The 12,175-nt window shown below is 51.3% G+C and overlaps 1 protein-coding gene across 1 annotated transcript in view; it reads right to left on the reverse strand.

Moving 5' to 3' along the window:
* The window catches only part of kcnc2 (potassium voltage-gated channel, Shaw-related subfamily, member 2), an 88,482-nt gene extending 82,126 nt beyond the window's left edge, over nt 1-6,356 (reverse strand). The window contains exon 1 of the mRNA XM_040151119.1: nt 4,883-6,356. Coding sequence (XP_040007053.1) covers nt 4,883-5,437 — 555 coding nt within the window. The 5' untranslated portion in view covers nt 5,438-6,356. The remainder of the gene's footprint in view (nt 1-4,882) is intronic.
* Nucleotides 6,357-12,175: the final 5,819 nt, after the last annotated feature.

Genomic DNA, 12,175 nt, shown 5'->3' on the forward strand with positions numbered 1-12,175 from the left:
AGCAACTGTGGTCACAGAACCATGTGTCCAGGCCATTTTGTATGATCTTTGTAGAATGAACAAGAACTCAGCTCTTTTCGCAGCTTCTTTGTTCTATTCTATGGCAAACCGAAGGCAGGTACGCACGACACAAGAGCCTTCATTTCAACACTGTTCAGGAAGGACAGTGCCTTGTTTCTATGAGCTGTGAGGGCACCAACACTTTTGGCCACATCTGCATGTTTATGCAGATCATAACCTTTATTTTAATGGAAACTGATAAAAAAAACATAAATACATTCATCATTTATCTGTACATATTTTATATATCTATCTATCTCTATATTTACACACACACACACACACACACACACACACACACACCTCTGTGCTATATCATTGTTAAATGATTCAAAATAGTCATTTCTTACAATAGCAAATGTATTGTTTTAAAGTTGAGGCGCCAAATATTTGATTCTATATATACATATATTTAAAAACAAGCAGGTTATATTGACTACATTGAAAATTCTGGCCCCAAAGTCCGACCTCAATGACCCAAAAGTGAGTTTGCCTGTGACCATTGCAACAATTTCCATTACACCTGTGATTTTTCCAGTTGATCCAACAGCATGAACAAGGTTATAAAAGAACCTGTGGACATCACAGCTCCCTGAGTTCTGACCTGAACGAGTGGAAACCCGATTGTGAGACTCGATTAAGATGGAGAGGGTCCAGGACTGAACACGAGCTGAGACACAGCTGCAGTGGTGGTGAGAAGGTAGAGGAAGAGCCGTGACACCAATAACAGGAGGAGCAGGGGTCGTCCTCAAAAATGACGCCGCACGCGGTTCATCGTTTGCACAACCCCGCTCTGAAAAACAGACGGGTCAGAGCTTCTGACCTGGCAAAAGGATTCTCTGTGGAAACTGGTGTTTCAGTGACTGATCAGACAAGAGAAGGACACCGCGTGAAGCCGACCTCTACGGACGGAGGCCAAGAAGAAAACCGCTGCTCGCAAAACTGCACAAAACTAGGACAGGAGAAGAAACCTGATGGATGGCGGCAGCACATTCTTTGGTCTGAGGAAACCAAAATACATTTGTTTGGATCAGATGGGTTCCAGCATGTTTGCTGTGGACCTGGCCGGGACTACCACAGTCACAGGAGGTGGGGGTGTGCTGGCATTGGGCTACGGGGGAGACGACTTTTAATAGATGGCACTATGAAATCTTTGGGCTGCCGACACATATGATGTCCTCAGCACACGCCATAGTAAGTATGATAGAATGATTTAGAGCCTCTCTGGAAGTGGTGATTGATGGCAGTATGATGATCACTTTTCAGAGGACACACATGATCCGTCCAGCCGTCTTTTTATCTACCTCTGAGTTTAATGTCATTTCTGCAGTTTACAGCTGATACTGTCGGCTGCGTGATGTCAGGGTCAAAGGTCAGCTGTGTACGAGGACCTTGATTTGCACTAGCACAGGCTGGCAGGCCGAAGTCACACCTTTATTTCCATGGAGGAAAATTCCACATTGCTCCCCCATAATGCCTCGTAAGGGGCAGATTAGTGCCCCCAAGGGGGGGGTTCTGTTGGACCCCCACACGCTGGCTTTTGCAGGAGTGCAAACACGTAGGCATCAAGGAGGACAGCGGACCAAGGCCTGACGTGGCTGTAGCCAGACCATCATCAGCATCGGGGAACGTGGTTCACACGCAGATGACTGAGGTCTGAAGATGCTTCTGTGTAGTACTGACTTTATTTCTGCGTATGCTAAAGAGTGAGTGTTCGTGCAGGGACACAAATATGTGCGTGTTGTAGACGCAAGTATTGGGGTTCCTCAGCTCCTTCCTGCCGGCGGAGCAATCTGCTGAAACTACCTCAGTATTTCCCTCCGTCACATCCCTGCCAGTTCCTCTGCCATCGCCAAGAAACACTTTCAAGAAATGACCAATGAATCCGGTGAAACGGGAAACAACTGATGAACTGACCTTTGTGGTCGTCTACAGTTTGAATTAAAAAGAACAAAACACTGATTTCAAGCTGTGACTATAAAGCTAACAAATGCAGGAAGCCGACATTGGGCTGACTCATTTATTTTTTAATTTTTAAAGTATCCTCTCATTATAAAGTACACACCCTGCATCAGAATTCCTTTCACACACAAAGACAAATCCCTGCCCTCATCCTCACTGAGAGTTTGCTGATGGATTGTGAGAGGAGGACAAGCGGTACCCGACGAGGTCAATGCCACACACACACACACACACACACACACGCACACGCACACCTTCAGCCCACACCTTCGTTAAAATGTTGACGGGAGACAGACTTCATTTGGCCGACAGTGGAAACACTTAGGTATTGATCGAACAAGCAGGTCGCTCTGATCCCTGATGCCAGCCACAGACCGCACCTCTAATCTCAAAGACTGGGGTCACAAAGATTCTGGGGAGGATGTAACTCTAGGACAGGTCAACATTGAGCTTAGATTCGTTTTTGAATACCTTGCACCTAATTCTTCACGTTTGTCTTACCTCGTGACATGAGGAGGGGCTGTTATTCAAGCCAGAAGTAAAAAAGACGGACAGAGAAGGGGAAGCTAGCGTGCATCTGATCAAAGTCAAAGCACAAGCCACAAAAAGGGGCTTGCCAACCCCGTCCATGAGATGTTTCCTTTCATTTAGTTTAAAGTGAGCACGGGGGGATGAAACCGATGGAGCACTGCACCCTGCGGAAGGCAGAGCCGAAACGTCCGTGCATTTCCTCCCCCCTGCTCACACGGGACGCTTTAAACTAAATGAAAGGAAACATCTCATTGACTGGCTGGGCAATAATGCTTATTGTGCTCCAACCTCATCCTCGTATTAACGTCCATGTAATCCTGTTCCCACAACCACCTGTAGAAAAGGAGGAGGAGGAGTGATGTAACCACGAAACCAGTCCTGGTTCTCTCACTCTCTTTTCAGCTCTTGGGGTCATGAAGAAAGGTCTAGTATTTACTAGCCGAGAAGCAGAGTTCGGCTTGACGGTCACTTCGACTCGGCTTCATTGTGAGTGCCGAAAATCTCTCGTCCGCTGTCAGTGAACTTCAACTTCCACTGTATTGCGAACGGGACGAATGAAGAATAAAGGCATCGTTGTGTGCCACTGTAAGCAACGCTGTGGCAGGACAGATGCACAGTAGAGCTGCATGAGACGGCCCTTCATGGTAGCAACTAATGGGGAGACACGCAAAGAATTTAAATACTTTGTAATGACGTTCTTTGACCACTTATGACCATTAGACTGCTCCATCAGAAAAACCCTCACAGGCTTCTCTCGGAATTGGCCCCTAAAATGGCAATAAATCCACGGACCCGCGGTAGCTGAACCGTCCATTTCACGGAGGGTTGTAGAGGCCGGATCTGTTCAAACCAAATGCTGAAGGGAACGACAAGCCCCTGTACCGTGAGGTGGCGCGGCTTTTACCAGTAGACACTGAAGACCTAATGTCAGCCTCTGGGGCGAGGGGGCTGACGTTAGGTGATATTGCCACGTGGCAGCAGAAGATGCAGCACTGAGCACTAATGCTCGTGAGCCTAACGGTGCAACGCCGAGGGACACGCTGCGAGGTTTCCTCGCTGATGCGTGCGCTCGTGGATGTTTAACGCTCTGCCACGTTCTGGCGAAGAGGTCGACGCGGCCCAAACGCCCGTGTCCCACCGCCGCCCTGTGTTTGTCAGCCGAGGCCTTGTGCGTGGCTTTTCGAGTCAAATGCCAAACTCTTCAAAATGTTGCGGTTTCTGCGCGGGCCCTCGGGTGGTCGACCCGCATTCAATCGGACATACCGCGCAGCCACAAACAGGACCCTCTGGCCACGCCCCGATCGGTGATGTCATTTTTACAGCAGACATTAAACATCAGCGAGAGTTTGCCTCCTTTTGCCACTGAAGAGAAAGGCCTCACCAGTCAAACCTGAGCTGTAACTCTGCATTTGAGCTCTAATCAGCTCTAATGACGACCTGCTGCCATTTACACAACATTGACTCCTGTACCACCTCAGCCAGAATTCCCCAGCAGCCTGAGGCCGGTTTAGCAGAGAACCTGTCCTTTTCCAGGCCCACTGATGGTGATGATGGGGATACACTGGCCGTTCAACTCAGCCCCAGACGTGAACTGTTCCAGAAACTTCTGATGAACAGCTGATGCTGGTGCACTGAGAGTGGATGGATCCATGTCTGTGGGGCGCTATTTTCTGACAACTAACCTCCCGGTCTTACAGACTCCAGGCGGCGGGGAATCCACACTGGTGGCCTGTCACACACACACACACACACACACACACACACACACACACACACACACACACACTTGACCTCTGTGCCCCAGCCTAAAAAGCCCGATGCTGATCAAACGCCAATGCGCGGCCCGGACGTTTACCTCCCCCCTGCCCCCGGCGCGACGTGCTGCACTCGTCCTGGAATAGTCCCGCTGTGTTTCTCGGACACTGAGCAACTGGGTCCCGAGCGGGAGGAAGCACTGAACCGAAGCTAAGTGTCCGCTGAAAGGACGTCTCTCTCGGAGCCGTAACCCAACGGACAGGCTGCGAGGTTGAAATAACAGCTCTGGCTCGGGCCTACACGCCTGCAGAACGAGGCTGCTGCGAATATCGGTCCCGACAGAGAGTTAACACCTTGTTCGCTCACGACAGGTGGAGAGAGTTGCGGCTGCCCTCGAATCAGGCCCCTGGACGCGCCTCGTAAAACCCACGAGCAGGGTTCAACGAGAGTGACGGGCTGGAAAGAAGCCACCTTCTTTCCACGAGACCCAACAGTGTGAGCTGCCGTGTGTGTGTGTCTGTGCGTGGGACGGGGGGTTAGTGTGTGAGCCCCAGGCGCAGCGGTGCGCCCTTACCCTCGCCGCCCTGGAGGAGTACGGGTCCTCGAAGAGATTCCAGATCACCGGCTGCCACTTCCTCCACAGGCTGACGTTCCCGTCGGCGGCCACGTCCTCGATGCCGAGCCTCTTGCCTATCTCGTCGTCCTCGTCCCCGTTGTCCACGTTGAGCTCGAACACGTCCAGCGCCTCCTCCGCGTCCCGGTGCTGCCGGTATGTCATCCAGCAGCAGGGCTCCACGTCCGTCTCATCGATGCCCCAGAAGGAGAGCTCCTCCTCGAACAGCGGTCCGCACACATCCGCCGGGCAGTGGAGCTTCCCGGTCCGGTAGTAGTTGAGCACGTAGGCGAACACGCCCGGGTGGCGGTCGAAGAAGTACTCGTTGGTTCGCGCGTTGTACTCGATGAAGCCGGGGACTTGTTGCAGCTGATCCAGCACGGAGTCGATGTCCGAGTCGGAGGCGAGCAGGGCCAGTCGCGTCCCCGGCAGGGTCTTCAGGGTGCTTTTGTAGGTTTCGTGCCTGGTGCCCCCGACGTTGAGGATTATCCTCTCGTTGTCGTCAAACTTGCCCATTGCTCTGTATCAGACATGACTTGAAGGAAAGCGGGGGAAGTTGGCGAGTGCAGTCCGGAGGCAGCGGCGAGCCCGACGCGTACACACCCACGGTCCTGTTCTCAGAAGCTCCGGGATTGTGGCCGTAGTGCGCAGCATCCTGGATTTCACTCACCCGACGCTCTGGCGGCGCCCCGGGGGGCCGGGCAGGACGTCCATCGCGTGTTCGGGAGGATGTCGGTGCTCGGTGTTCGTCTCCCACAGTCGGCGCTCGCGGAGTGTAGAACGATCTCAACCGGTGGCTCCGGATAGACTGCGCTGCTGCTGCTGCTGCTGCTGCCGTTGCGCGCCTCCGGTGTCCCTGCCCTCTCCAAGACGCACAGCCGCTCGTCAGCGTCGGGCTCGTTCCTCAGAATATGTAATAACCGCGATTCCTGTCCAAAAAAAAAAAAAAAAGGGAGGAATGTCGGCTCCTGGCTCGTCGCCCACCGCGCGTCTCTACTGCTGCTGCGTCGTCTCTCCGCTTTAGAAAAGCAGCCGAAGTTGGCTTCGGGGAAACTGACCGGCGCTCGCCTCGGGCTCGGCCGGAGGGGACGTGAGGGCTTCGGTTAACTCCAACAATCACACACGCAGACGGAAGAGACTCGGCGACGAATCCCTTCGAATAACAAGAAGTTTGGGCGCCGAGGGAAGAAGGATTGTGCTGACAACGAGCTCTCGGCTGCCTAGACGTGAGGAGAGGTGGCTGCAGGCCGGATGTCCGGACAGAGACCTGCTCTGGGATCTGAGCAGGTCAAGTAGCTTCCGTCCTCCCTTTTCTTCCTCACACGGGTCCGGGTGCTGGTGATCGCCGCCTGCCATCGCAGGCTTCACCGGATTCACCTCTTCTCATCTATGGGGTCTATGTTTCCAGCCTCCCTCCTCATGCGCGACAACGGGAGCTCTGTCTGTCCGCCGCTGAAACGGAGGTTCTCTGCGTGTGCGGCCCTGCCACCAGCGGGCCCTCGGAGCCGGATTGGCGAGCGGTGCTAGAGGAGGCGGGGGTGGTGTGGTGGTTCGGTCAGAGCCGCCACAGGTCGAGGAATGAACCGTTCCCAGAACAGGGCTCTCTCTCTCTCTGGGTTTGACTCTGGCTCTGGATAAGTTCAGTAATACCACAAGCTTCAACACTGTGTGTGTGTGTGTGTGTGTGTGTGTGGGGGGGGTCCTGTACAGACCCTGGTATATACACCTGCATGAAAACGCCTGGACGATCCACGTGGGCTGGCGGCCAAACAGCTAACGAACCAGCCTCCCATGGGGAAAGATGAATGAAGGAGCTGATGCCAGCCAGATGATCCGAGCACAACTTCAGTGCTCTGGCTGAACTAATGGCCAGGCCCTGGGCCAAAAATGAGCCGTGCCCCCCCCCCCCAGTCTTCCTGGCACATGTCTCCTGTTGCATTTAGCCTCTCAGCACATAAAGGGATCCACATGCACACATCATTTTGATGTTTTTGGATTTGCACAAAGCAAACATGGTATGAACCCGACTTATAAAGGGACAAGAGGAGCCCTAAAACTACCTGAGACGCCTCGGGGCCCTCATCACTTTAGTCACGCATACGCACAAACAACTTTACACACAATAAAATTACAACAAAGCAACAGCCAGGCTGTCACCTCGGGGGCCTCTGAGCACTCGTGGTACTAGTAGTAAAGGTTTCAGTAGACGTAGCAGGAGCGGAAGCAGTTCCTAGTCATGGTCAGACAGACGACGGTAATATAAGTAGGAGGAGCAGAGGCAGTAGCATGTGTGGTGCTAATAGTAGAAGTGAAAGTACAGGCAGCAGTAGTGGTCAAAACAGCAGCAGACAGCAGGAGCAGAGGCACTGGAAAGCACAGTGGCAGTGGGGCCATGTGGTGGGAGGAAAGTCACTCTGGGCAAACACCGACACGTGAAGCTGCCAAAGCACTGATGGAGCCGACTAGAGCTCCATCCAATTTCCTCTCTGCTCCTGTAGAAGAACGCTGCTCACATCATTTATTCACGGGGTGTTTGTGTCAGTGACACGTCGGTGAGACACCAGCAGACGCCTCGTCTGCACGGCGGACCGGGAGGACGGAGCCACATCTTCAGCTCAGTCAGCCAGGAGCCCCGGCAGGCAGCTCACCTGTAATTACATGCACCACTATGCCCTGATGTAAGGCTGCTTTGTAAAACTGCAACCTCCCGGTGACCTAATTACTTACTACCCGTCTGCTACGGCAGGTTTTTTTGCTCTAATGTTCCAGTTTTAGAATTGGTAAATGACTTCGCCTGAATTCACCCCACTTCCCCAGCGCTGTCCAGCTGTCAGCCTTATCGAAATATTCACGGTTCCGTCTTGATAAAGGCCGTTTCCGTCCAAACCGACACAGAGCGTTCGGAGGGCGAAGCTGACCCCAATGCTCTCACGTCTAAACTTGTCAAACAATGACATGAGTAAAAAAATCAGAGTGAAGGTGCTAGAAACATGGACTTTAAAGCGTATAACACTTTACTTGTTTCAACGTTTTGAGCTGACAGTATCTGCTCTGCATGAAAAGCAATTTACACCGTTCACACAGCCGTAAACTCCAAAACAGAAAAAGTAGGATTATAATTTCACACAACGTCGTATCTTTGCAATCCGTAGACTTCGAGAGGTCACTTTTCTAGGTCCACCGTAGCTTAAGAGAAGGGGAGAGGTGGCCGCCAGGGGCTTATTCAGTATCGACCTGCAAGCGATTATTTAAATAGACAGGACTGCGTGACAGATCGTGAAAGACGGATAGTAGAGTTAGGGTGAGGGTCTGTCGAGTCAGCTTCCCGAAAAGCAGCACCTCTTCCTGAGCTAGGGCCAGAGAAGGGTCAACATCGATGCAGTAGAGGCTGAGATATCCAGACTTTTGTTTTTTGTCTGTAGTTGGGTCGAGTTCCCAAAGTGCTGGGTCCCTGATGATGGACCCTCCCTGCTGGGGAAATGCCCAGCTCTTTTAAAGTCTTAGCCCACAGGAGTCTGTAACAGAGTCCCCAGACCTGAACTGAGATAACCCAGCCTAGATGGAATGTTTTTTCCAAACTTTGGAAAGACATTATGCACCTGTGCTCATGAGCTGATGCCGGAAGTGTGCCCCCCCCGGGCTGCACGTTGGCCCACGTACGCGTGGGTCACGTGGAGAAGTTCTCACGGCTGCTTCTTTTACAACTCCTGATATTACGTTTATGTTTCTGTCTGGACAGGGGCTGAATCAACCAATCGACCCAGCACGCTGTTGAGATCTGGGAGGCCCGCGTGTCCGCGACCGAACTGATCTCCCTGTGGGAATTTGGCGGAGCGGCCTTTTAATCGACTGAAGGTGCGACACCGCGAGGTGAGGCGTCACAAGGCACACTGACCACCACGGCAGATCCACGCCTCGGGTGCTGCCGTCACTGGCCTGGGCGGATCGGCCTCCAGCAAGTGCTACAGTCCGGGCTCTGACTACCTCACGGAACATGGACTACAGTCTGCTGTATCTTGCTTCACAGCATCTGGCCTGGTGACTTCGTTCCTAATTAAAATAACTGCATTTTATAGTTCACTACAGATGAGTGCGGACACCCAATCCCACGCGTGAGATTCTTTTGAATTGTTATCATTCATAACTTTTCGGCCAGTTTTTTCTCTTCCACAGTTAAAACCCTCACACGGTCGACTAGAGGAGGCAGGAGCAGGAGCAGAAGGGCCCCGTCCCCGGAGGGACCTGCTGCAGCTTCCCCTGAGAAACTTAAACACTCTGTTTCTATCACGGCACCTGGACCCAGCTCACCTGCTGTGGTAGCGTTACTCCTCTTCCACGACCTGCCGCCTCCCATTTTGATTTAAAATGAACCGGCTGCTGAATTCAGAGAACTGGGATGCCAGGTCCCTTTAATGTTTTACTGACGGGCTCATTCATCACAGAGGGTGAAGCATTGGGGACAACAGTGGGTCAAGAACATAACCAGCCCGTACTGACCAATACAGGAAGAAAACAGCATCCAGAGACTCTTTCCCCGTCTCCCTCCCTGTAATATCGTCACTAAAAATAGAGCAAGCAGATTGCTGATCTTTATCGGGAACTAGACAGTAAAAAAATAAAAAGCCAAGGTCCTTGGCCTAGTCCGTTTTTCCCCAAGTACAGTCACAGGATCAGTCCCAGAGGGGGCTGGTGGCCAGACAGGCAGCCTTGGCTGGTCTCAATTCAGGTTCAAGGTATCATCAATCAGAAATGCAAGAATGGCATATGAAACCATTACGTTCAGTGTTCTCTGAGCTGAGGGCTTTCTGGAAAGAAAAGCTGGGAGCGGTGTCTTATTTCAAACTGTGTTAAATGGGAAAAATCATTCTAGTCTAGGCCACGGCGGAGAGCGGGATTCTTCGTTTTCACTACAAGCAGCTGGAACTGATGTCGAAAATGCTAAGGCAATGGGACGGGCGCGATCTCGGTCAACAGAGTCAAGACAGCGAGTAAATGATTGTATCACAGTTTGAGCTCCAGAGAAATGAATCCATTATTTTCAATAGCATTCCCTGCACCGAACTACGGAGCAGTGTCCTTTGCAGACGGCGGCAGGAAGGTTTTTCTGCCCTTTCGGTCTGAACTTTCCGCAGCGCCCTACACAGACCGTCTGCTGGGTTCATATCTGATGAAGCACAACGCCTCTGCCTCCCTCCCAGAGGTCGGACAACACAGTCCCGCTGACTTTGAAGACATCTAGGGACTGAAAGAACAGGTCTTTGTCTGGAGCCTGAAAGAAAAACCCTGCTATTTCAAATGTCCCTTCAAATAGTGAAAAAATGAGATGCTTACATGCTGAGATCTCGCTCTGTAACAGCAGGACCGCAGCGAGGCCCAGTGTCCCGTCCGCACTTCCTCTGGAACTTTTTCCAACCAAAGAAATCAGGACAAATGACTGCTCGCTTAGAGTTATGACCGTCTTCTCATCACATAACTACAAATTTCTTTAAAGGGGTATTCCAGTATTTTAGTGTTCTAGTGACTTCTATTAAGTCAGGAGACTCGCAGGAGTGGGAATGGTCAAGATCAGAGCGGCAGAGATCGAAATATCCTGACTTGTAAATCCCCAGTACGGGGCTCCACATCTGAAAAAATACTCAGTCCAACGTTTCCCACAATGCCCCTCAGGGGCATCTTTTCTTTAGACCCTTCCTGCCTGTTAAACATCCACATCGTTTTAAACGCCATGTCGCCATTTTGTAACGCAGCCTTTCCTTCGGAAATCTGTAGAAACTCGACTATTGAGACCCCGACGACCCTGATCACGATATCAGGGGAGAAATAAGTGTGTGAAAACTTTTAAGCTGCCCTTTAATTTTTACACAGGTACGGAATTTAAAAAGGCGCTCTGTGGAGCTTCCTTGTCCCGTATCGCATCAACTGCTCGTTCGTAATTTGAGCCGGCGAGATGCGGGGACCCACCTATAAAAACTCTGTCCCATGGCGCTACGAGTGGCCAAACACTCCACAGGGTATCTGTAATGAGATTACCTGCATTGTGCCACTGATGTCTTCAGTCAAACGGACAGTAACCTGATCATTTCCTCTACAGTAAGAGCAGGCTCAGAGAGACAGATTTTACATTTTAAGAACACAAGACACCGCCGGGTGCAGACCAGCGTCAATACTCCAAAAGTCCATCGAAATGAAGCAAGTCATTCAACATTTCTCCAGTGTACCGTGATTTAAATGTACATTGCTCAGGTGAAGATGGCCGAGAATGTTTGGGGAATAAAGGATGGTACGAGTCCATCACAGAAGCAGCTACTGCCGTTAACAACTACCGCCATGGGCATCAGACTGATGGAAGAGCATGCAAACGGTAGATGGACTGCGCTTGTATGGCGCTTTCATAGTCCTATCAAGCACCCAAAGCGTTTCAGGTTACAGGCCACATTCGCCCATTCGCACACACACACTCACACAGACATCAGGGGAAGTTTGGGGTTCGGTGTCTTGCCCAAGGACACTTTGACACCCAGACTGGAGGAGCCCGGGATTGTCTGTTGTCAATAAAGGCATAAAGCTCTGCTAATCGAGCGTAAAACATTTGAGTCCTTACGCACTAAAAAACACTTCATGAGCAGTGGAATAGCGTTGAGGATGTTTCTGGTGTGACCAGAGGGCCAGTGGAGCCCCGAGGGGGGTGGTGGGAGGAATGAAGTTTTTCTTCCAGCCCCTCTGGGCTCTGCTACAAACACTTTTAGCTCCATTCACAACCGTGGAGTTCAATAGAAAAAACAAATTACCCAGCTAACCACAGGCCCACGGCTGGAGAAAGGCAGAAGTCCCAGTGGAAGAAAATTGAGCTGATTAAATGTTGCGAGCCGAGCTAATTTGCGATGAATCCCAGATCTTTTTCCTGCGCTGCATGAGAGGAAGTCATTTATAAAGTCAGTCTGTCTAATTATAAGTTATGATTAGAGGGGGCGGTTTATTTCACCGGGACGCTTTGGAGAAGTTTTCAAAATACTTTGGCTTTGTTGGAATTAATGAGGAGGGGAGCATGTGTTACAGTTTGATCTCTCCTGCTCATTGGTGTTCAGTGCTCGGGGATTTTCCGTGTTTGACCAACCTTAAATCAATTCATTTTTTAATCCATTCTCCACACAGAACAAGTGCAGTCTGAGCATTTCTTTTGTTGACATATGCTAGAGAAATGGGAAGCCTGAGCCACCCAGCCAACAGCGATGCCCTGTTTTGTCCTGGGGCCTT

Source organism: Xiphias gladius, chromosome 2 (genome assembly GCF_016859285.1).
Source record: "Xiphias gladius isolate SHS-SW01 ecotype Sanya breed wild chromosome 2, ASM1685928v1, whole genome shotgun sequence".
In the NCBI taxonomy this organism is placed as follows: domain Eukaryota; kingdom Metazoa; phylum Chordata; class Actinopteri; order Istiophoriformes; family Xiphiidae; genus Xiphias; species Xiphias gladius.